This window comes from Macaca mulatta, chromosome 8, assembly GCF_049350105.2.
Source record: "Macaca mulatta isolate MMU2019108-1 chromosome 8, T2T-MMU8v2.0, whole genome shotgun sequence".
NCBI lineage: Eukaryota > Metazoa > Chordata > Mammalia > Primates > Cercopithecidae > Macaca > Macaca mulatta.
This window is the reverse complement of record NC_133413.1, coordinates 142,331,981-142,359,110: the sequence shown is the minus strand read 5'-3', so window position 1 is coordinate 142,359,110 and position 27,130 is coordinate 142,331,981. Positions and strand designations below refer to the sequence as shown.

Here is a 27,130-nt window from a genome sequence, read left to right as displayed (position 1 = left end):
ACTTTATGTGAGAGCTTTGTCTATCACTGTTTTATATGACAGTTTTGAAAAGTGAAATGTACTCACCTATTGTTTGGATGATAGCATTCTGCACAATCTTCTCATCATTGTCTTTGGAACTTGTGTTTAAGTTGACACTGCCTACAGATCCCCCCTGTAAATCATTTGCTTCGAATTCAACACTGAGACGCAGATGTTTCAAAAGGGTGTTGAAGACTTCCAGCACTGTTGGACCTATAAAGGATCACTTATGTGAGAAGATATATGTTTCTAGTATTGCATATTTGAAGTCAATTATCTTATTTCTTCACAGATTGTTTTTGTAATTTTCTAGTCAAAAATCCATAGTAATTTATTAACTATTTTTTTAAAAAAGAGTAAATGAGAAATAATTAAGAAAGCCCCCTCATTATACCAATAAACACTGGGCATTTATGAGCAACTCACTGTTTGAATCTCTGGTTCCACCATTAAAAAATGTGTATGTGCATACAAGATTTACCAAAAACTTTCTACCTATTTAATCTTATCTGTTCACAATAATGTGTACTAGGACAATATTTAACTTAACTGCTAGGTAAGAATCCACGAAATTATATAATATAGCTCACAGAAGCATCAAATATTTATTTTGTATCTTTTGAGACTGAGGAAGGGAGAATATGCCTCAATTATGAGACAGAAACTACCTAATTTATTAGATTCAGGTTAACTGCATTTGTTCTCTTGCTTTTTGTTCTATAAATTCTCTGCATGTGTTTCTATCACTGCTTCTGTCCACTTTATTTTAATGAGTGGATTTCATTTCTGCCTTTTACTCTTGATTCAAGCTTCATCAGGACAGGTAGCCATGTTTAAATGCCTCTTCAAATGTATAGAGCCTAGCACACGGTACCTAACACACAGTAGACATTAATCAATGTGATGATTCAATGTATCATCTATGTTTTATTTCATATTTCCAATTAAATAACTTTCCAATTAAATAACCTGTTTTATCTCTCTAAGTTACAAGATAAAATAGAAAATTCATATCCAAGATGCCCACCTTTATTTGACAATAAAAGAACAAAAGAATACAGTTGGTCCTCCATATCTGCACTTCTGGATTCACAGATTCAACCAACTATGGGCTGAAAATATTCGGGAAAAAAAAAACCCACGATAAAAAAATAAATAAATAAAAAAGCAATACAGTGTAACAACTATTCACATAGCATTTACACTGCAGTAGGTATTGTAAGTAATCTAAAGATGATGTGAAGTATATGGGAGGGTGTGCATAGGTTATATGCAAACACTACACCATTTTATACACAGAACTTGAGTACCCGCAGAGTTAGGCATTCTCAGGGGTCCTTAAACCAATCCCCTGCAGATACCGAGGGATGACTATATCATTACATAATATAGTTCCACTTTGTGTTTCAAGCAAAGAAACCACAACCAGATTCTCCTTCAAACTTCTGTATTTCTAATATGCACTATTCCATTTTTGTAGTTACATGTAGGTATAATATCATAAGTTTTGAACTACCCCTACTTCTCATTAACCCATTATCAAATCCTATCAACCTGACATTGTTATTCCTGCTGCTTCCATGCAAGGGCAAGTTCTTTCCCTCATGGATACAATGACACTAACTCGTTATTTCTAATGTGCTCTACATTTTGCTGCCAGAAAAATTATCCTATAGCACATTTCTCATGAAGATTAAATCTTTAAGGACTATTAATCAGCTAAAGGAATATGTCCACAATTTGGCTACGACTTAATTTTAAAGCCACTTCTCTGATTTCTAAACTAATACCATACATTCTACCCAAAAAGGACCACATAAAATTTTGCTCATGCTAATCCATTTTCCCTCCCTTCTATAAACCCTGGCTTTTTTTGTGATATGTGATCAAAGCTTGCCACATATTACAGTATTAGGTGGAGCTGTCAAATCACAAGTACACTATCAGTTTCTTGTCTCTGCATTCTCCCAATGTTCAGTATATAGTGAATACTCAAAAACCTTGAGTATCCTTGAAGAAGGAAAGGGAGGAGGAATTGATGTGGAGGAAAATACTTAACTGTGCACTAAAGAAGCCTGAAAATAATTGCACAAACCCAAATTTCAAAAAGAAAAAATTATTGTACATCTAAAAACGTATAGAAATATTCTTAAAGAGTTCTTCATACACTGCTATAATTACTGAAAGAACACTTTGAACCAGATTAATGCACATTTTATTTACTGGCACTCACCTATGGAACCTTTAGCAGCAATGGCAACAGCCTCTAACAGAACCTGAATGATACCTGCCCGAACCCGAGGAGCATCTTTTTTACGAGCATCAAGGTGTCCTAGAATCTCCTGGATCACATGGTGAGAATACTGAGCCTGAAGGAGACAAAACAGTACAAAGATGTATAAACAAGTACATGTACCTTGGCAGAATTCCTAAGACTGAAAAAAACCACCCGACACATAAATGTCCAATTAGTGACTGGTGGTAATGTTATGAGACAATAAATAGCCACAATACAAAGTCATTCTTTTGAAGAATAAACACAGATGCTGGAAAATATTTATGACATTCTGGGTGAAAAAAAGCATACTGCACAATACTATGTTTAATAAAATTCAATCTAGTTTTTAAAAAGTAAATTAGAATTATATATAAAAAGATTAACACTGGCAACCTCTGAGAAAGCGATTTATGAGAAATTTTTATTATCTTTATATTCTCTGTAATTTCACAAAGTACATTTATACACTTTTATGATTTGATAATAGTACAAAATTTTGTAAAAAACATAAATTATGACATTCACAGTATTTTTCCCATACCCAAACTAGATAAATACTATTTAACATGGACACCTAACAATCTGAACAGTCAAAACACTCACCTAATCAAGAGCTAGTGTCAAAATGAAAATATTATCGATGTGTACCTGACAAAATTTAAATCAAGGAGATATCAAAAGATGTACAATTAACAAAGGCAATTTTATCACATATAAATAAATCTGATCAACTGTAGTAAATGATGTTGGGGCCTAAAACAGAAAAAGGATAGCCAAAAAAATGTTTATTTTTAATTCCAGTGAATAGATTTTTTGGTTTTGAAGAGTAGCAAAGTTTTGTTTTTTTAAAACCTACACTTACACTCATGAGTAAGGATCAGTCTACTATCAAGCACAAGCTGTAAAAAGTGCCTGTGGCTCTCAATCTCCCTGTCTGTATTTGCCTTCAGAAAGGTACCCCCACTCTGTTTTCAGGCTGGTTACTTTCTTTCCTTTGGAATGTGTGGTTTGATAAGAAGCAGAAGTGCCCTATGCATAATGGCTACTCTGCTCAAATGCAAAAAGTTTCCCTCCTTCTCTATCAAGTAACAGATTTCATCTCTAGGTATTTCTCAAATTTTTGTCATAATACACATCTACTTTTACTTTTAAAGCCACCCAAGGTAAAAACTAAGTTTGTTTTCATCTTTACTTTTTTTCATTTAAAGCTATGTTAAAATAGATGAATGTTAGGCAGGAAGACACACACAAAACCTGAAACTGAACTTCTTGTCCAGGAAGCTGCACGCTTCTGATGTGTGAACCTTGTGCAGTTATTAGTCTGCCTTTATAGGTAAGAGTAGCCATTTGATTTATTGTCCAAATGAGGACACTGAAGAGAGTGAAGGAGGTATTGTCGATAATTATAAAGTATGACTACACTAAGCAAACCAGGGCATGTGTTCATTCTACTTATAAAGAACAACTCAAGAACGATATCATGTATTAAACAAAAGAATATGGAGTGAAAGGAAGGAAAGTGCGAAGATGTTATACAGTATGTTGAAGTCACGTGTACTGAGGTTTCATTTATCTATCGTAAAATTTGCCCTTACACTGAAGTTTAAAGCAATGCTAACAGATGAATTGCTTTAAGACACAACGTAATACAGTGGTGGTTAAGTACTTAAGCCCTGGAGTCAAACTCGCCCAAGTTCAAATTCTGACTCTATCATTTAATAGCTAAATAACTCTCAGATTAAGAGAGCATTATTTAATCTCCCTGTAACTCAGTTTCTCTCATCTATAATATTTAAACAATAACAATTATTCACAGGATTCTTGGGGCAATTAAATAAGTTAATTTGTATAAAGCACCCAAATTGTGTCTACTGTATGACAAAATGCTTAATATGTATTAGTTATTATTACTACTTTTCAATTGGTGACTCCTGAGCTAATATATGACTATAACATTGAACATAACAACAATGACGACAAAAGAGTATTTCATTCAGAAGTGACCAGAAGCAGGCACTCTTCTAAGTACTTTATATGTATTATACACGCAAACAGTTCTAGGAGGTAGATTCACCTCAATTACTCCATGCCCTTCACAGTATAAATAAGGCACGTTTTAGTAATTTGTCTAAGGTCATGCAGAAACTATTAAGAAAGAGCCTAAAAGTGAATTCTGTCTGATTTCAGAGTACAACTCTTAATCACATCTTGTTACCCTCAAGAAATAAATTTAGCATAAAAGATAGGCTTTAAGTAAAATATTTTCCCTTTACCACAAATGCCTTACTATGTTTGAAACTATGTCTATGTAAACCCTTAAGGATATAAATCCTAGTCAAGACTAGCTAGTTTGTTTTATGGAGAGAGGGTGAAATACTACCTAAGAGTGATACCTACACCAAGTTTATGGTAAATGGCAATTAAAACAATCAAAGCTATCCAAAGTTTTAATTGTACAATGGTAATAAACAGAAATTTCTATTCTAGTATATACTACCATTTCCAGAAATATTACACGTTTTCCCAAATTGCCAAACCCTGTCATAACACAATAGTAAAATACTAGACTATAGCTATCCCTTGATATACTTGGGGATAGGTTCCAGCCCCACCCCACACCAAAATCTGCACATACTCAAATCCTGCAGTTGGCCCTGTGAGGAAAAAAATCAGCTCCCATATACGTGGGGTTTTGAATCCAACAAATAATAGATTTTCGATCTGCATTTTGTTGGGAAAAAAAATCTATACTGTAAGTGAACCTGCACAGTTGACACTCATGTCATTCAAGGGTCAGCTACATATAAGACTTTCTGATATCCAGATAAAGCGACAAGAAAGGAAAGTCCCTTAGTCTAAACTCCACAAGAAGGTAAGCATCTGGAAAGGTGAGTGCACACTGAGGCCAGCAGCAGTCCCAGGCACATCTACAGCTCTCCAGTGCCCAAAGCTACTCATTTAAATGGTTGTATACATAGGAGACTAGATACAAAGCTTAGGGGCCATCCAGGAAAGGTAGGCTATGAGATCAGATATCCCTGTGACAATTCAGAACCCCTACAAGACAGCACCCTCAATGAATCAGGGGATAGCAGGAGACTGTCAAGAAGCTTGTCTGTGTTGGCCTTGGCTCTGAGAGGAACCATGACAGAATGACTTAGTTATCCTTATTAGATCTATCTTTTCATCTTAGCAAATAAGAAAATAAGTAGCAAATGAAAATGTATGAGAAAAAAAGAGCTAAATTAAGAGGAATGATTTATATCCTACAGCTTTCCACATCTGTTTGATAATGTGCTTATCTATACAGAACCAAAATTACTTATATATAGTAAATAGTTAATCAAACCTTACCTGAATGGAATACATTATAATTTTAAAGCAGTGAACTGCAAATTCATTGGGATCCCACAGTTTGTGATGATCTAAATGCCTGCAAATAACAAAAATTACTTTAAAATTCTCTATTTTATTATACTTTCTTCCTCTAGAAACCTCAACAATAGGAAAAGCTTAATAGTGAGAATACTACTGAAAAGAAAAGCAAGATTTCAATTTAATTCTTAATTAATGAACTTCATGAAATATATGTTGCAATTAAAGCTATTTCTAAAGCAATGCTGTGGACCAGAAATAGTTTCATGAACATTTAATCAACAAATATTTATTGATTCACTGGTTTTTTTGATGTTGTGATTTATTAATTTACTTCTCTCAAAGGGTAATTTTAACTAACAAGTAAATCTGAATGAAAGAGGGTGAATGAAGGAAAAATATAAGGCTGGAAAACACCAGGGGAACAGCCTTAGATTATATTCACAGATTGCCAGATCTACTTCTTACCTACTATATCAAAATTAAATTTTAAAAATTGTCCTCCGCATCAAAACCAGCTTTATTATAGCTATCATTTGTTGAAAATATACTTTATGCTAGGCATATATTATTAATCTTAATGGTTAATCTAGACCATGGGTTCAGGAATAAAATGATCAGAATTTGAATTCTGACTTCATTTTCTACCTATATGTCCTTGTCCATGAGCGAGTTACTTGACTTCTCTAAGGATCAGTTCTCTGACCTGGAAAATGGGGATAACAACAACATCCATTTCATAGGGTAAAAAGATTAAGTAAGATAAAGTACATGAGGTTAGCATAGTCACAGGGTGCGGCAGCACTTGATAAGTGGTAGCTTCTATTTTAATATATAAATAAACCACTTAATGCATGCATTCAAATCTTTTCAAAGGTGAAAAAATTGGAGCTCAGAGAGGTTGAATGAGTTTTTCAAGTTCATACAACTAATAAACAGCACATCCTGATATGACCTATATTAACATCTGTGCTGCTTCTTCTAACTTTCATTTCCTTGAAAGTAATAATTACTTTTTGGGTCATTAAAAATGGAAATGGCACAAAACAAAAGACATGAAATCCCTCTTGAATCATCATGGTTATTAAGGTCTACTATGTGTTATACTATGCTCTAGGCTCTAGACATTCGAAGAAGCATTTGAACATGGCTACCTGTTCTGAAGAAGCCTGAATGAAGAGTAGAAGGCAGAAATGAAACCCAATAATTAAAATAAAGTGGACAGAAGCAGTGATACAAACACATTCAGAAAATTTATAGAACAAAATGCAGAAAACAAATGCACAGTTAACCTGAATCTGATAAACTGGGTAGTTTCCGTCTTATAATTGAGTCAAATTCTTCCATCTTCACTCTCAGAAGATATAAAATAAATCTTTAACGCTAATATGACCTGTATTATCATGATCTTACGGACTCTTACCCAATAGTCAAGTTAAATATTGTCCAATACAATATTTATCTGCTAAGAGGCAGAAAAACAAACTTTATTTACCACTTCAAGCACGTTACCAATTACTTAGAATTCGCAAATTTACTTGTCAAGAATTTTATTACAGTAACCTGCTAACACACTGGTCCTGGCTCAGATTTGTCCTATATAGCCCTATCTGATTAACTTTCTCAAAGGGACATTTCAGCCACTTTATACTTTGAGCTAAGGTCTCCACTGATTATCTATAAACTTAAATATAAAATTTTAAGATCTCTACAGTACAGCCTAAACATTTTCCCTCTTATGTCACTGTAAACCCCTAAACTACATCCAACACTCCAGCCAACATTATCACTGTCTTGTACTTACTATTGATTAAAAATATGATATTCAAAATTTCTTTTAAATCCTTTATTTTCTTTACTCAATCAAATAATAATTGAAATTAAAAATCTACTTCAATGTCAAACAAAAGCATTCTTTACAAATAAAATACAATTTCCAGAGCAGTTTTTGATAACTACCTTCATTTACATTAAAAGATACTGGCCCTGGCAGGGTGCTGTGGCTCATGCCTGTAATCCCAGCACATGGGAGGCAAAGGCAGGCGGATCACCTGAGGTTGGGAGTTTGAGACCAGCCTCAACAACATGGTGAAACCCCATCTCTACTAAAAATACAAAATTAGCCAGGCATGCTGTTGTGCGCCTATAATCCCAGCTACTCGGGAGGCTGAGGCAGGAGAATCGCTGGAACCCAGGAGGCGGAGGTTGTGGTGAGCCGAGATCATGCCATTGCACTCTAGCCTGGGAAACAAGAGTGAACTCTGTCTCAAAAAAAAAAAAAAAAAAAAAAAGACACTGGCCCTAAATTCTCAAATTAGACATGATTTATTTGTTTTGAACTACTAGAGCACTTTTTGTCCTTTCCTCATAATTCATATATTATTTTATAAATATTATACACGTCAATCACCCATCAAATTTGTTATTCATGCATATATTCCCAAAATATCTGGCACCTCGCTTGCAGAGGGCATTTAATATTTAATTAACTAAACGGCTAATGTGTAATCACATGTTTACTTAAGATTAATTTAATCAACTAATACATGATCAGAAATTTTAAGTTCTATGTAGAAAAGAACATAACTCAGTTCATGTTATTCAACTCAAGTACAGCTTATTTGGTAAATTCTTTCTTCCAAGCTGGCTCTGTAGATTTTTAAGGTCTTATAGATTAGTTCTAAGAGTATTAAGATAAAAAAATGGAATTCTGATGTTAAGTCAGCATGTCTAGCTGGATATTAAAAAAATAAATTTGCCCTTGGTATATTTGGCATAATTCTGATTAATTTTTAGCAGCATTTCCGTAAGTTTACAGAACATTTAAACAGTGGATCTCAATATTTTGGAGGTGGGAGGAAACATAGATCCCTTTGAAAATCTAATGATTCTCTAATTTTTAATATAATTTTATGATTTATAGATTCTTGTAACTAAGGTTCAACTTTGAACACTAGGCTACGAACATCCATCTGTCCTAAAGAACTCTGGATGTTACATTAGGAATACCGTATATATTCTATAAAGCCACTATTACAGTCAGAAGGAGAAAAGGACAAGGTGAATTTTAACAAAAGAAAGACTAGCAAAAACATCTAGAAATTACATAGAATATTTTATAGTAGATCTATCATCTGGTGACTGAGTTAGAAACACAACGGCTTGACAAGGCTTGAGAGATCATGTCTATGTGGAGAAACTCAAAGCTCATTAACGTATTTTGCCGGGAGGAGAGCATGAAAGTACCAATGAGATATTTAATATTCTTGCTCTGATTAATCACTATGTAAAAGATGAATTTACTCAGGGATGTGAATGTGATCTAAGGTAGCCCAGCCATGGCAAAAAGACAGCCAATAAATAGAAGCTAGTGACCAGGAAAAACTGACCATGAAAGTTAGTAGAAGAAGATACATCATACTTAGACACTGTTTGTTTAAATATTTCACTGCACATATGCATTTCAAGGTCTGTAAGTAGATACTCAAGTTAAACAATGCCCATGATATTAAACATATTATTACACTTCATACTTAAAGGGAAAAAGCTAATTAAGTAATTGAACCACTGTTCAAACATATCATGCATGACTCAGTCCTGTACTACTTCTACAATGTTACACTGGTTCCATTAATAACTCACTCATGCAAGTAAAAAAGTAGTTGTCCTCTATAAATAAGTTAACACAGAATTAACACAGCAAAGTCACAAATAACCAGGAAAAACTACTTACGCAAAAACTGGTCTAACAGCATTATTCATATTCCCAAAAGTTGCTCGACCCAGCAGTTCTCTGAAACAGTTTTCAGCCAGCACAGCAGGATTCTCTTCTTTGTCAGTTGCAGAAGGAGAAGAAGGAGGGCCTATGCGACTAAAAAAAAAAGGGAAATAAAGAAAAACACAAGAATTTTAACATTAGTTCTAATAAACAATACACTTTACTTTTTAGAAATGTTAAAATGGCATTTTCTTTTTATCCTCCAGCAAATATAAAGCTTAATTCTAATTTCATGAATTTAACACCACCAAAATGAATCATACACTCTTTCAAATTGAAGAAATAAACTTGGCTGTGCAAATTATTTCTAACAGAATGTCTCTTATACTCAGCAGCTTGCTATTCACTTTCATTCAACTTTTCTATATTTATAGCAAAATCTTAGTAAGAACACAGGGCCCAGAGACCGTCTTTAGGTATCCTTCATTTAACTGTAAATGGGCAAAAATAAAGTGAAAACCTATGACATAGCCTGTAAATAAAAAATAAAATTTAAAAGCTAATTAGAATATCTGTATACATAGCTGTCTTCAGCAGACAATATTCTATTCACATCCTGAAACATTATTTTAGGCTAATGAATTTATGAATAATAATTTTAAAAATGTATATGTGGCACTGGGATTATATCACGAAAAAACATAATTTCTTAAGAATTGACAACCAATGAGCTGTTTCTTGTATTTTACTTATGCTAATTCTGGACCTCAAGAGCCATAATTATGGAAAATGGGTTCCCAACTAGCTAGTGAACCTTTAAATAGTAAATATTTGAGATAAGGAAACTTTCACCTCAGCTACAGTGCCAAGAATAGGAAAATACAGATAGTGCTAAAGTACATCAACTTTCACACTTTAGGAAAGGTTCCCAAAGCTGGAGGCAGTCACATCTAAGGAATTAAGCATGAATCCTTTCTGTAATTACTGTAAATTAACATCAATGTTTAAGTGTTACCATACAGTTATCAACTACCTATCATTTCTAGACTACTTTTATGTTGCTACTACACATATAATCACTAAAATCATAAATAAAATGTAAATTTAGAACTACAGATTGGATCACTTTTAAATTTGATTCAAATTTTTCTCCTCAAACTGCAAGAACCAGGAAAGTCAGGATAATAAGCCACTGGAGAATACTGCTTCTGAAATATTTATAATATATTATTTACATTAAATGTTAAGAAAAAAAAAAAATATATATATATATATATATTTTTTTTTTTTGAGACAGAGTCTCACGCTGTTGCCCAGGCTGGAGTGCAGTGGCGCGATCTCGGCTCACTGCAAGCTCCGCCTCCCGGGTTCACACCATTCTCCTGCCTCAGCCTCCTGAGTAGCTGGGACTACAGGCGCCCGCCACCGCGCCCGGCTAATTTTTTTTTTTTGTATTTTTAGTAGAGACGGGGTTTCACCGTGGTCTCGATCTCCTGACCTTGTGATCCGCCCGCCTCGGCCTCCCAAAGTGCTGGGATTTATAATATTTTACTATTCATTTATTAACTCATTATCTCTGTGTGTGGTAACAAAAATGTGGGGGATAAGCATGCTTCTAGTATTTGAGAAAGTGGAATAAAGTACAGAATTCTAACTGCAAGTGAATGTTGTAGAGGAAAAAGAAAAAAAGAGCATAAATCCCAAAACAATATTCAATTTCAAAATATCTTAGGACAAATCAAATATGAACAGTGTCTAACTATTTTGTTGAAAAAATAAAATACAGTGTAGGTAGCTATTATTATCATTATCATTATTATTTTTGTTAGTTCTAACTCCCTGTGCAAAAGTATGCTGGATCTTTTAGATTAACAAAAGTAAAGTTATAATTTCTGTTTCTCACATTTGTAACTTTAAGTAGTATTCATTAAAACGGCAATTTGAATATTCAATAACTAGTGGCAAATAAACTGTAAACTTATTCTAAAAGAAAGGCTTAAGTGTATGAGTAATATTCTGTAGTCTACTATAAGCCTAATGTGATCACCACAGACTAAAAATTTTTTCAGAAAGGTACATATTTTTAAACTCATTTAACTTTATGAGACTACTTACACAGTACTAAAGACAAAACATTCTTATCCTAGCAAACACACATACATATACATAAAAGTAACACAGTCTCAACATTAGTATCTTTTTAAATACCTGTCAACTTCTTCTATCTTTTGCATGTTAAACAGAAGGGATGGAACAATCTTATCCATATGCTGAGGTTCCCAAATGGTGGCCCGAAGTTCATCGTTAACTGTTTTGCGAACCACACCTTGAATACCTCTAATTCCAGCAATTCGTATCCTATTAAAAAAAAAAAAAAAAAAAAGGAAGAAAATGAGCCATAAAAAAATTATTTGAATAAGTCTGTTTGCCTAAGAGAATGGATATCAAGTAAATACTGTTATCTTATCAATAAAATATCTTAAAATAACACACAAGTCTAAGAAAGTAAATCTCAAGACACAGAGATATGCCCCAAAAAGGCTTACTTTAAATATCATGTTCTTAAAATCAGCATTTAAAAAGTTAAAAGGACTCTAAAATACAGAAATATCTATTTTTCTATTTAAAAAAATCAACAACATAGATTTTCTTAAAATGATAATGATACTCCATTTCTTACCTAGAAGTCTTAAGAGCTGAGTGAAAACAGGATTTCCCTGTTCTGAACACCCTTCATGCTTCTTCACACTTCTCACTGTTCCTCCCTAACAGCCCTTCAACTCCCTTAGTCCACCTAGACAGAAGACTAAGCTGGTTCTTTTAAAAGGTATTACAAATAAGAACTATCGAAATGGAGCACAGATAACCTCAGCCATATATATACAAATGTGTCTATAAACACATATACATTATCATATAATAATCGGATGTGACTTAAAATGTATCAATATAGTAGTGAGAGAATGCAGCCTTATCCTCCCATCCCAGATCACATCACCAAACCTCCTCAAGCTCTTCCTTATACTTCTTCAAAAAAGCAAAAGAAAATAAAAATCTACAGGTTCAAGAATGAGAAGAAAAGTGACTTGTAAACAGTTTCTAAAAACTGCAACAGAACAAATTCTCAAGCAGCGCTAACTTGGTGGCCCAATTAGTCTCAAAACATTTTCCTTCTGGTCAAATATGATGGCTATTTACTTCCTTTCTTTCTGCTGTCTAAAATACTCACCAATTAGATGTTTATTCAGTTTACCTAGCATTGTCTTCCAAAAACAGTAAATAGGTTTAAAGAATAGAAGATATGGGGAGGGAGGTGACATTGCTTTACATCCCCATGGCAAAATAATGCAGGCATTCAAGAGTAGCAGATGGAGAATGGGAGGTGGCAGTAATATGATACTGAACAGGTGAGAAAAATGAATTAGAAGACACAAAGGCACATTTTGCCTATTTCAAAGCTGTGTCTATACATGCTACTTTTTAAAACATAAAGAAGATCTATGAGAGAGATTCTCGTGCAGCTATTACAGTGGGCAAGGCTAACACTGCTACAAAAGGTGCCTGCTTTACGTACCTGCTGCTACACCTTGGGTGATGAGAAGGCCAAGCACAAGGTGGCATGGAGCACATGAACAAACAAGATGAAACTTGTATCATGCCTTGTGAGACAGCAGCCTAAATGGTGCAGCAGCAGATAGTGGTGCCCTTGTTCAAGGTTAAAGGGTGGTGTCGGTGGTAACTACCAATAGCTACTATAGCTACACGGCTTCATCCTATCCAGATCTAACATCTAGACTAATCAGCACATTCTAGCCATGATCCCCCAAAAGGAATTCTACAGTTTCCCCATCAGTAAAATAGAACAACTGTCACATCTACAGCATAGAAATGTTGAGTAATTTAAATGAGTTAATTCATATAAAGTGGTTAAACAATAATTGGCACACAGTAAGCACTCAGTGTTAGCTGTTCCCGTTTGCTGCTAACCATGATGAGGATGATGACAATGATGGTGGTGGTGGTGGTAATTTCTACCACAGCTGAAGTTTCTTTAGAAAATCAGAGTTAGAGATTAAGATTGTGATGCTACAAGTGGGAACCAGTTCTTCAAGGAAAATAAGAAAATCCTAATATTTACCAGCTCCATCTCCTACTGTCCATGTCCCCTGGAGTTCTACTTGATAAGAGCTTGGTAAAAAAAATAAAGGGACTAATGATTTATCTAAGTTAGAATTCAGAATATAAATATACTTAAAGAAAATCAAAAGGGCTTTTATTTAAGGTAAAGCAAAAATAATCAAACTAAGTATTTTATATTAAATAGCATTTTAGTTTACTCATTTGTTTTACAGGAATTCAAATAAAATGTGGGTATTATGGAACTTCAAATATGATATAATATTGGAAAGACATAGAATTAGCAAAATGTACTGTAAGTCCTTTCATTGGTTTATAGAAAATTTCAAAGTTTTTCTTGGAAGCAGTAATGAAAAACAGGTAAAAATATATTCAAAAGACAAGATATTTCACTAGGGAATGATAAATATTTAGAAAAAACATACCATATTCCAGATATTTTCTATATTTTGAAAGAAAGCAAAAATGTTAAAATCTTGAAAAAATTGCCATTTTCTTTAGCTAATCTTCGTATCTTTTTGCTCCATTAAAAACTTATTATCAGCCTCTCAAGAGAGAGAACAGTCTCATAAACATTTAAAAAATATCCTTGAGAGAGAGAAAAAAGAATTTTCCTGATGATGGAGACAAACAGAAAACTAATTCTTATAAGGTAATTATAGTATTTTTCACCTCTGAGAAGGCTGTACACTTCGTAATAAAGGAATAATAGCAGGACTCTAAATGGCCTATACTCTACTGAGCAAAAATTATACCAGCAGCATCACAGACAAAAATAAATTTTATACCTGAAAATAACTATTTAATCACCTTTAAACTTTCTTTCTCCAAGTTAAAATAACATTTATACTTATTTTTGTTTCATGTAAACCAGCACTGTAGCTTGTATGCTTTAACTAAAAGCTAGTTATATTTCTGTACATTCCTTTATTTATTTTAAAATAAAAGTAAAAATTATAAAGCATTCTATATCTTGATTATCAACTGCCCACAGTAACTTTAAATCCTGGCAGATTTCTTGGTTTTTAGATGTAAGATAGTAATGCTCAAATTACTTTCTATGTTTCCCAAAGTCATTTTGACTTTAATTCTTAACTTTAAAGTTTCTCATTTCTGTATTTCTCATTCTATCCACCTACAGATTGAGTTTATAAAATATTTGACTCCAGATTTTTAGTAGGATACATCTAGAAGAAATGTTTAAAAATGTCCAAGATAGTTGTCATGACAACCTCAGATGGATAGTGATTCAGTAACATACATTCATTCCATTGATCTACTTATTCACTCAAAAAGTACTAACTGAGAGCCTACTATGTACCAGGCCCTATTCAAAGTACTGGCAATACTGCAGTCCTCAAACCAAAGTCCTCACCCTCCTGGAATTTATATTCCATAGAGGAGCAAGAAACAAAGAGATACATGATAAAAAGATAAAGATAACTAGGGATGGAATAAGAAGGGTGACATTAATAAACGGTGGCTGGGGAGGGTTCTTGTGATAAGGTGTCATTTGAGCAGAAATCTGAACAAAGTGAGGTAACAAGCCATGTGGGCACTAGAGAATTGTTTTTTGCACCAAGACCAATGTGTCCAAAGGGCTTGAGGAGAAGTGTGACTAAAGTGTTCAAGAAATGGCAAGGAGATCCACGTGGCAGGATTAGAGCGCAAGCAGGAAGAAATGATAGAAGGACAGGATCTGACAGAGTAAGCAGAGCATGAGGAGACATTCTAGGCAACAGTAAAGACTGCATTTTAGTGAGCTGGAAAGCCATTCTCATTTTGCTACTTCAGTCAGTAATTATAGCTTCTAACAGCAATGGAAAGCCATATTTCAGCCATATTCTTGTTTCCTCTGGTAATCATTATGTAACATATAAACATAATATTCATCTCTAAATTACTTACTATAGATCATAAAGTAAAATAATACATACTCTGTTCGTATTTCTGGATCACTATGACAGGAATGACACATGGCACTGAATCGAGACACAAAAAAGTCATAACGTCTGTGATAGGAAGGTGTGTCTTCTTCAATATTTGCAAATTTGACAAACTAAAAAACACAAATAATATAAACAATATATATTACCTTCTTGAAAGTGTGGACCAAATACATTTAATTTCATACACCGTCATATTAACAAGCAATATAAAAATAAGAAACAAACAAAATATCAAATATGACATTAATACAGAAGAAACTTTTTTTCTTGAGATAGGGTCTTGCTCTGTTGCCCAGGCTACAGTGCAGTGGTGAGCCTCGAATTCCTAGGCTCAAGTAATCCTCCCACCTCAGCCTCCCACGGCGTCAGGACTACAGGCATGCACCACCAAACCTGTCTAATTTTTTGATTTAATTTTATTTTTGTAACAATGGGGGTTTCGCTGTGTTGCCCAGGCTGCTCTTGAACTCCTGGCCTCAAATGATCCTCCTGCCTTGGCCTCTCAAAGCACCCAGATTAAAGGCATGAACCACTGCACCCAATCCAAAAGAAACTTTTTAATAATAAACTTTTAGAAAACAAGAGGAAGAAAAAAGAAGAAACGTAATCTATGCTTTCCCTAAATCTTAATCCATAATAATGACAATGTATTTATCATTGCACAAAGAACACAAGCTTTGAAGTAAGAAAGGCCTAAGATTGAATCCCCCTATTATATACAGCATTACTTCACTGTGTCTTTGGACAAGTTATTTAGCTGTAATCCCTCATCTATAAAATGAAAATAGTATTTTTAAGTTTGAAGGGTTTTCGAGAATCATGATATAATTAATATAGGTAAAATATCTAGCATATACTATATTATTTCTTTAAAAACATGAACCAATGTTGCATGCCATTAACATGTATTACCAATATTATTATTTATAACAAAATTATATGTTATTTATTGATATTATTTAACATTTTTCTTTCTTGAATCAGTAGGTATACAGCTATACTATATTATGCTCCACACTTTTCTATATTTGAAACAGTTTACAATAAAAAAAGAGGTAAAAACAAAAAGTATCTAGCACAGTTTTTGAAACAAAGGAGAACCGAAATACATTGCATCTATTACTGTCATATTGAGTTGGCATTAGCATGAAGAGGAAAATGTCAACAAATTAAACTGTAGGAAGACCATTAATAAATTTTAAATTAGTACTGGTCGTGCTCGACAACATAAGGCACTCAGTACCACTAAGAAAATCAGACCAGCAGTAAATACTAGGTAATTAATGTTGGTCAAGATAATATGGCATTTCATTTAATAAAATTCACTCAAATTAAGGTAAGTAACTGGGGAAATTGGTCTTTTGCCCAAACGACTCATTAAAACAATCTAATGGCATTGCTGGGTGAAAGTAAAGACACTTCTGGAAATGTATACTAAAATTCTCCCCCTAGCTAGTAAGCCACTTCCCCAAAACGTTCCTCACCTAATGTAAACAAAACAGGAGAAGCCTAAGTAGCTACCTTGCCTGAAACTAAGCTTGTCACATCATCTAAATGCATTTGGAAATACCCAATATATTCCTGCTGAAGTAAGTGAAAAAAATCATATTAAGAGTTTTGAATTAGGGCTCATTTAATGCTCTTGCTACCAGTAATAAGTAACAGTGCTATGCACTCTTCCAAGAGCTTCATATATATCAACTCATGTCACACAACAATCCTGTGAGATTGGTATTCTCATTATCCTCATTTCACAGATGAAAAACTGAGGTAAAGAGAGAGTAAATAACTTGCTCAAGGTATACAGTTAGAAAGCGGTACAGGCGTAGTTCAAACTGGGGTGGTCAGACTCTGGAATCCGTACTGTCAGCACCTCTTATACTTCCTCTTCCTGTCCTATACCAGAAAATAATTATCCATAAACAATAGCAGGTAATATATGATTCTGTTATTTTTTTAATTAAAACTCTGAATGGAAACATACAGTATTCATGTAGGTTGAACGCCTTAAAGCTTCTCAGAGAAGAAGTTGGAACTGAAAGACTGAAGGTGATACAATGAAACTAAAGACAAGAGAATAAATATTACCACTGTATTTTCTTTTTAAAGTAGGTATGCTTTCCCCAAACTTATTTTAAGGGACAATGGTTCAAGATGGAAGAAAATGAATGTGGCGAGCAGAAATAGTTCAGAAGCAGTCTAAAAAAGAATAAACATACAAACCTTAACTTCTATGGTAAATTTATTTTTAAGACCATTCAAAGACCATTCAAGACCATTCAAAGGAAAAGAATAGCCTTTTCAACGGATAGTAATGGCATAGTTAAATATCCACATGCAAAATGTGGATAAAGCTGAATGCTGAATTCATAGCACATACAAAAGCTAACTCAAAATGGATTATTAAATACAAACCTAAACTGTAAAACTCTTTAGAAGAAACTATAGGAGTAAACCTTTGTGATTTTGGATTAGGCAATAGTTTCTTAGATATGAAACTGAAAGCATACCTGTCCACCACCCCCCCAACACACATACACACCCATGCACACCAACAACAAAAGGAAAAAAAAAAGCAATTGGACTTCATCAAAATCAAAACTTTAGTGACTCAAAGCATACCATGAAGAAAGTGAAAAGAGAAAACCATAGAATTGGAGAAGATATCTGCAAATTATGTATCTGATAAATAACTCTTACCAAGAATATATAAAGAACTTTTACAACTCAACAATAAAAAGACGATTGAAAAAAGGAGGGAAAGGATTTGAATAGACATTTCTCCAAAGAAAATATACCCAAGAGTCAATGAGCACATGCAAAGTTTTACCATTAGTCATTAGGGAAATGAAAATCAAAACCACAATGAGATACCACTTCAGACCCTCTAGGATGGTTAAAATAAAAAAAGATAGACAATAACAAGTACTGATGAGGATGTGGAGAAACAACACTCACATTGGTGGTGGGAATATAAAATAATGCAACCACTTTGGAAAACAGTTAAATACAGTTACTACATGACCCAGCAATTACACTACTAAGTATATATCCAAGAGAATGAAAAACACACATCCACACAAAAAACGGTACACAAATCTTCATAGCAGCATTATTCATACTAGCCATAAAAATGTAAACAACCTTAATTAATGAAAAGGCATGAAACTCAAAAGGAATGTAGGACACAGAGTTAGTGTTGCAATAAAAGACCAAGAGAAAATAAAAATGACAGGTATGCATTCATTTACAGGCAGATATTCTATTATGATTAGTTAATACCACAGATTTCACAAGAAACAGCAGAAAGAGTGAGAGGCAAAGTATTCTAATTATCTTAATTTGTGTTGACTATTCAAATGCTCTATTCAGGGAATTCGTCTTTACCAGGTAAAGTCATTCTAAGAAGGAATTAATTCTAGATATGCTAATTAAGCATAAATTTAGCAACAGAATAGTTTTACTCACAGAATTCGTTCCAAGAACTTGAAGCTTTGGTTCCCCCGATTCCAGCAGCTTTGCCACCATATGAAGAAAGCTTTCTACAAATGGCTTAATGCTTTGAGAATGGCAAGCCATGAGAAGTTGGTCCAGTGCCTCCATAGCTATCAAAACATACCTACATGTAGGAGAAAAAGAACGTCAAAGCATTTCTACCTCTCTTAATTCTCCTAAGTGCTTTCCATTGGAAGAACTGAAATAATTCTATTGAAATACACTGAAGAAAGAAATGCAAATTTAGTAACTCCTAAGTAAAATCTTAATTCTCACACAGCACTAATATCTTGGTTATAAAATAATCCTTCTATCAAAGTATACAGAAAATATACACTGTATTCCTCCATTTTCTCCTTAATTATCTGAGCTTCTTTAACATTAACTTTGTGTATATTTTTCTTTGTAAATATGGACATTTTCTATTTTCCAGACTTTTAACCATATTTACTTGTATCTGACCCAAAATAATAATATTACGGTAATGTGACAATTTCCAATATAATCTACTTAGATGTCTAAATGTGAGTAGATAAAACACTACCAGCAACAGAACATTATTTTTAAAATCTCATAAATATTACTTTACAATTCATCAGATTTTACATCTTGTACTTAAAATTCAGACAGACACCAGAGGCTAGGAAGAGCATGTAAGTGGGGCTGGGGGGGCCGGGGTGTGGAGGGATGAAGAGAGTTTGATTAATGAATACAAACTTAAAAATCAGATAAAAGTAGTAGTTCTAATATTCGGTAGCACAGTAGGGTGACTAAAGTTAGCAACAGTGTACTGTATATCTCAGAGTAGCTAGAAAAGGACTTGAAATGTTCCCAACACACAGAAATGATAAATTGAGGTGATGGATAGCCCAAATACCCTGACTTGATCTTTACACATTCTGTACATGTGACAAATACTCACATGTACTCCATAAATATGTAAAATATCATGTATCAATTTTTAAAGGGTAAATCTAAACAATAATTAAAATTCAGTCTTTAGACACTTTTCCTTCAACAATCAACCATAAAGCTATGTGTGCCATGACTTACTAAAATATTCTAAGTGGTAACAATGCAAAGGTACAGAAAGCTAATATATCACTTGGAGAACAGAATACTCCTGAAAACTTGGATCATAAAATGACAGAATGAGAAAGTATTTATAATCCAAATTGCAAAGTTATTCTTGTGCGAGCACAGAGACTATAGTAGGACGGTAGACTTCTATTTATCAGTAGGAGTGTAGCTAGCACAGTGCCAAATCAGCATGCTTGAATTTCCTGGGCCTTGATATCTAAGCCTAACACGGTTCTTTCTTATTACTCCTCTGAGAGGTAAAACTGAAGCTGTGTGGAAAAAAAAAAATCATCTGGTTAACAGGATCTTTCTGTTTGTTTTCAATTTAGAGATTGATTTTAAAATTACAGTATTGCACTGATAGACTAAGTGAGTCAATTTCTACTATTTCCCATTAGAAAAGTCTCAAAAATCAATAGTCACAAGCTAAAGGTAACTCAGTAAACTAACATAGTCTACTCACAAAACCTGACCACCAGGAAAGTAATAAAAGCCACAGCATCTATCAGAGTATTATACATTTCTTTGTATAATACTACATGTTTTATCCTCTATATATTATCTTTGTTGCACTAAATGGCAAAATAATCTATAGAATGATTTAAAAGTCTAGAAAGAATTTTCCAAAGATACTATTTTAGCAGCCATTAGTTTCCTTACCCAGAACGATGTCTGACAACATCCCTGCTCAACCTTTCTGCCAGGTAAGAACCAATTCGATCCAGTTTCTCTGGAGCAGATACTGCATAAAATGTCAATTTCTCCATATCAGCTTTCACAAGGCCATCCTAAAAATAATAATAACAACAAGATAGATTATATTTTCATGCTTATCATATTTTTAAGTGTTGCCTGCTTTACATTTTCCCTTTTTGGATTGGGGATTAAATGATATTTATGAATAACCCTTCTGTACATAACCTCCTTAGCGCTAATATTCACCATGATGGATACATAGAACTTTCAAAACATTTTTTAAAATGCCCCATTTACACAAAGCACAAACAGTAAATCAGACTCTTAACATCTTCCTTTATAGAGACATAGCTCAATTATCTGTAGTATATAGGGAATGGGATATAGATGTAAAAAGATTTCAAACAAAATTTGTTTCAGTTTAAAAATGTGAAATGTTTATTAAGCTTGTTTTACTCATTTACTTACATGATAGTCAACATATGGCTTTTTTAATGATTCAGAAGTCAGTGATATCATTATAAGTTTTTGTTGTAATTAATAAACGAGAAGGTATTCAGAGCTGTATAATCTATACTTGTTCAACATATTTAAAAAGCAACAACAGGTCCCTGATATGGGATTCTAAAATGGTCATTTGTTGCTGCCTTTTAAAAGATGATGTGCAACAGGTGCATACATTCTCTCCAATTACCACCTAAGTTTCTTGGCCATATATAACCCAAGTAAGTGTTGCTTAGGAATATTGGAATAGGTGAGAAGAGAAAAAGGGAAAACTATGTTAGAATCTACAACAAAAATCATGTAGATGTGTGTTTTCACCTTCAACTGGTCCCTCTATGTTCTTTGGCTATTTTGCTGTTTTCCTAGTTGAGTCACCACCTCATATTCTGCACCTACTCCGTTTTCCTCAAACTTGCTACTTTGTGCCTCTCTCCTCTCTCAGACAGCAAATGAGCTCTTCTCTTTCTCGGAGAAGGTGGAAACCATCAGATTAGTATTTACTGGCAAAACATCCCTGCTTTCTCAATGCCTGCTAGGCCAGTAGATCTTAACCAGGGGTAACTGAGCCCCTCCAGGGCAATGTCTAAAGGCATTATGGGTTGTTATAGATAGGTGAAGGTGGGTACTGGGATCTAGTAGGTAGAGGCCAGGGATGTTTCCAAATATCTCACAATGCACAAAATAGCCCCCAAAAGTAATTATCTAGACCAAAATGTCAACTGAAGCCTAAGTTGAGAAACCCTGCCCTAGGCAAAGTGAAGGAATCTAGTTTTCCTGTCTATGAGGAATTGGTTTGCCTCTGCTCTAGCTGTCTTCCACACACAGTTCCATGATCTGGCTCTATCAGTGAGCCTCTCTTATTCCTAGTTCTTCGACCTCTCCCTCTGTATCAGTTCCTCCACATCATCATTTAAATACAATTGTGTCTCTCCTATATTTTTAATCCCTTACTAATTTCATTGAGTGATAATCCATATATAAATAACTGCATTGACTTACAGTATATAATCAGAAATGTGACAGTTGTATATATCTGTGAAGACACTGCTAAAAATAAGATACGGGGATACCTCATCCAAAATGCTTGGGATCAGAGGTGCTTTCAACTTTGGCTATTTTTTCAGATTTTGAAATATTTGCAGATACTTAACCACTTAGATAACCCTAATTCAAAAATTCAAAATCCAAAATGCTCCAGTGAGCATTTCCTTTGAGTATCATGTCAGTGCTCAAAAAGTTTTGGATTTCGGAGCATTTCAGATTTCAGATTTTTGGATTAGGGATGTTCAATATGTACAGAACATTTTCATCATTTACAAAAGATTCCCCATGTCCTCTGCAGGCCACTTCTCCCTCTTCCGGCAACCATTGCTCTGCTATCACTATGAATCAGCATGCATCGGACATAAATAGAATCACACAGTTTACAAATCATATCTTTTGTGCAAGATTTCTTTCACTCAACTCATCTCTTTGCCCAGGAACCCTTCTCCACTTCACATGGATAATTCCTACTCATCCTTTAGGTCTTAGCTTCCTCCAAAAATGTGCTGCGCCCTCCCAACAACCCCCGCTTCAAGTTTGGGTGAGATGTTCCAACTATATGTTCTTTTAGCTCACAGTACTTATCTCCACTATTATATTTTATCAGATCTTTTCATTCATTAAACAAATGAATGCCAACAATGTGCCAGGCACTATGATAGACATTAGGAAAGCAACAGTGAGCAAAGAGTTGCATTAACTCATTTAGTCTTCATGAGAACATTATGAGACTGCTACTATTTATTACTTCCATTACATGATGAGAAATCAAGGGACTTGCCCAGGATCATCTGGCTACTAATTTTAAGAAATTGTTTATCTGTCCCCCTTACTAGATTTCTCTTTCAAGGCAGGGACTATGACATGTTTGCTTCTGCGTTTGGGTACCTACTGTCTGACCCATTATGGACATATCACAAGATGTTTGTTTTAATAAATTAAAAATAAGAAATATGGCAAATTGAGTAATGTTTGCCATACGTATTCAAGGTTCATGCAGATCTTTTCCTTTTAAAAAATCTAACTTTAAAGACTGCTATTTAAATAAATCTTATACAAATCCTTGCCAAAAACAAGGATTCTTTCTCTAATTTACCTGTGGTCATTTCAATGATCAAGTGTACAAAGCTCCCTCACTGCCTACGAGTTAAAGTGACTAAAGAGAGGCCTTGCTTGTCATTCACAATCCTCTAAAATCTGGCCTCCACCTTACCTTCAGTAACCATATGTCCTAGACTTCTCAGGAAAATAATTATTTGGATATTCAGCGTACTAACTGATAACATTTGAAATTTCAAATGAGAAATCATGGTCAACACGATTACCACCCTTACACTCTAAAATTAGGTTATATAAACCTTTGCTTGAAGTCTGATGGATAACTTGCTCTAGGCTTCAAATATATGTCTTGCTTTCCCATGTCTTTTCTCTTTCCCCTCACTTGCAATAAAGAGACTAATCTTGTCTACCTCTCCAGATGGTATACATCCTTCAAAGCTCAGTAAATCTCATTTCCTCTGTGAATGCTTCCTGGAGGTTCCCAACTCACAGTGATACCGACTTGCTTTAGAGGCAAAAACTTTCCACCTGATTTACTCAGCATTTTACTGACGATTTATGCATTGTAATTTCATATTTAGTATGTTTCTGCTTTATGTCAGTTACTGCATGGAAAGGTCCTTAAAGGCAGGTACTGTATCTTAGGATTTTTAATATGTCACAAATTATCCAGGATATCTGGTAGCCAATAATATTTAATTGATTAACCTCCTCTACATAACTGAAGGTTTAAACAGATTTGGTTAAAAATAAGATACATCAACATTAAGTTAATATTAAGATAACCAAAAGTTTTATACAGGTTGTTACATTTTAAAATAAAGCAAATTTTGGAAGTCAAAAGCCATGTAACTTTTTTTTGTTCATATTCATTTAACATGAGACTACAGAAGTCTTAGAAAGGTTGAGGCAATGTGAAACAAAATCACCCCAACCAGTTGCTTTGAAACCAGTAATCTTCACAAATAAAATAATTGTTATTAAAAAATTAAATAGTATTTAAGCAAAAAGAAAAACTCTGCCTGAAACCATCTTTCTTTACCTCTCAGTTCTCTTCTAAAAACTGTGAGGTCAATCTGTATTTATTCTTTGGATCTTAGCTTAGATTTTATCTCCTCCAGGCTTTCTTCTCAACCCAAATTGGGTATCACTCCTATTTACTCCAGTAGCAGCCCATACTTCATTAGCCTAGTACAACATTTTTTCACAACAAATTGTAATTACCAATTTACTTATATATGTGCATAATGAGAGTAGAAAACCTTCTCTCTGTTCACAGTGGTATCATGAGCACTTAGTTTAATCTGGTACTGGTTCATAAATTAATGAACATAAATTAATGAGACAGTGTTACTTAAATTAGACACTACATAAACTATAAAAGAACATCAACTGTCCATTTTTCCAGATTTCTGCCTAATCTACTAAAAGGATCTGAAAACTAGACAAGCAAGCATGAGTCATTTAAGAGTTAAAAAAAGGAAAAGTACAAAAAAAGTAGTACAAATGATGAGATGTAGGGGTAAAAGTAGAGAAATGAAATTAGGGAAACCTTAGGGAGGTCAGCGGGGGGCAGAATGGGTCAGCAAAGAGAAGGATCAGTAGATGTAGATCAAATTACTTTTGGATCTTCAGGGAATATGTTGTCCACCAGGCGTTTGTAGCGAGGACGCAAAGCGGAACAGCAACAGCATACTCCTGTATAAAAAAAAAAAAATCAAGAAATACAGAGATTATTAATATTGTAAACTGACCTGGAAATTCAAGTTTCTGAATATTAACGGGCTATATAAAATACAAAATTCAAACTGCCACAAATAAAGATATACAAATGTAATCAGGGATTAAGAAAAGAGTAAGTTAAATTTCTTGTCCTTACTCCAAAGACATGCAGCTTCTAAGAATTTTTGTTTAACATGCATACACGTCCTGCCAAATTCATCTGACAAAGTGAAAACAATGTCCATGCCCCCTTTACCTCCTTTCTGATGTCATCTTCCCACAACTCTGTCATACTCCCACCCACCTGTCGCAATCCACTCTACGCCAGCCACAGTGGTCTCCCTGCTAATTCTACCTAGCTAGGCCCCCTCCTTTGGATCTTAGCTCTCACTGTTCCCTCTGCCTGGGGCATGCCCAAGTATCTACTAACAGCTGTAATAATTCTGTCACCTTCTTCAATTCTTCATCTAAGCCTCTCTGACCACCCTTACCCTGCTCTACCTTCTTTTTCCCATAGCACTTATCACCTAACACATTAAATAAACTTTCTATTGTGGTTATTGGTCCTCATCTGTGCACCCTCACCAGGACATAAACTCAGATGAAGGCAGGGATCATTGTTTTGCTCACTGATGAATTCCAAACAACTGAAATAATCTAAAAATACTTCAGATCAACATTAATACTGACACTGAAATAAATTAAAACCAAATATGTATTAAGCACACAAGCACTGAGCCAGGTCCTGTATTGCAATGATGAAAGAAGCTTATAACCTGAAAAGAAGATTAAGTGAGTACTTAGTGAACACTAATGCAAAGCCAAATATAGTAAATTCAAATTGTTAGCATGGCAGAGACTGGCCATACGTCTAAAAAACAAGTCCTAATGCTTCAAGTTTTCTATCAGAATGGGAAATGTTGTTATTTTCAATAAGAAAGATTCTTAATAAGCTATTAAATTTCACATTTCTGATGTTATACACTATACACTGCTTTTAGTTTAAAAAAGCTTGAAATATAAATGTAACCTTGGAATGCAAACAATGTCCAGTTCCCACTTTTGGGAAGCTTAGGTTTATCAGGAGAGACAGATAAGCAAATGGTGAAGTGTCCAGTGGACAGCCACGGGTTAAAGAACATGGGTTTGGAACAGATAGATCTGAAGCGAATCCTCTGTCTCCCTCTGATCAGTCTCCCATCAGCTGGGCTGGGTGGGTTGTCTTACTACACTCAAGTTTCCCCATCAGTAAAAACAGATGTAATAATGCCTTCTTCATAATAATGAGAATTAAATAAAATTGTATATAAAGCTCTTATTAAGCAAACACTCAATAAAATGGTAACTATTATTAGTAATGCAGTAAGAAGAGTATTATAATCAGGGTAAGCAGATGATGATCAAGGGCCCTTAAGATAGGATTCCCAATAGCATAAAAACCCTTGTTGTAAACCCATAATTGAAAAATCACAAATTTTACATACGGTTCACAACCGTAACTACATCAGTAGCAGGAGGGACAATTACCACTTTCTGAAGATGACATGTGCAGCACTGTACTAAGGATGTTACACCATTATTCACTCACTCCTTTAGCAACTCTCTGAGGGTCATGATCATCTCCATTGGATAAATGAGCAGACCAGCTTAGAAAGGCCAATTTTGTCCAGTAACACCCAGCTGGGGAGGATCTGAGGAACTGCAATTCCAACCCAGACCTGATGACTTCAAAGAGTAACTGCCACACTAAACTCAAGTACCAGCAAATTTCTAAATTATTTTAAATATTTTAGCTTTCTATAAATCATGACCAATGAAAATAATTGCAGAAATGTATGTGCCTAACAGATGAGGGATGCATTGTCACATAGGGAAATAAATGATCACCGTGAGTTTCTCGGGAAGGTCAACACAAAACAAAAACATCTTTTTGACCACTTACCAAAAATAAAAAACTACCCACTATAAAGAAGGCATATAGATTGAAATTTTTAATTAACAATTTCAGGTTTTTATAAAATTATATCAAAGACAATATAAGGTTTAAATAAT

At 34.2% G+C, this 27,130-nt stretch overlaps 1 protein-coding gene across 4 annotated transcripts in view; it reads right to left on the bottom strand.

Moving 5' to 3' along the window:
- EFR3A (EFR3 homolog A) overlaps nt 1–27,130 on the bottom strand; it is a 102,447-nt gene that overhangs the window by 44,833 nt on the left and 30,484 nt on the right. For 2 of the 4 annotated variants that reach the window (XM_077944034.1, XM_015146000.3), the window contains exons 2-10: nt 24,909–25,054; nt 20,714–20,841; nt 18,947–19,097; nt 15,467–15,588; nt 11,601–11,750; nt 9,408–9,545; nt 5,654–5,732; nt 2,255–2,390; nt 67–234 (exon numbers count right to left, since the gene is read on the bottom strand). In XM_077944034.1, coding sequence (XP_077800160.1) covers nt 67–234; nt 2,255–2,390; nt 5,654–5,732; nt 9,408–9,545; nt 11,601–11,750; nt 15,467–15,588; nt 18,947–19,097; nt 20,714–20,820 — 1,051 coding nt within the window. In that variant the 5' untranslated portion in view covers nt 20,821–20,841; nt 24,909–25,054. The remainder of the gene's footprint in view (nt 1–66; nt 235–2,254; nt 2,391–5,653; nt 5,733–9,407; nt 9,546–11,600; nt 11,751–15,466; nt 15,589–18,946; nt 19,098–20,713; nt 20,842–24,908; nt 25,055–27,130) is intronic. The other 2 variants (XM_077944033.1, XM_015145999.3) reach the window with 1 other exon arrangement.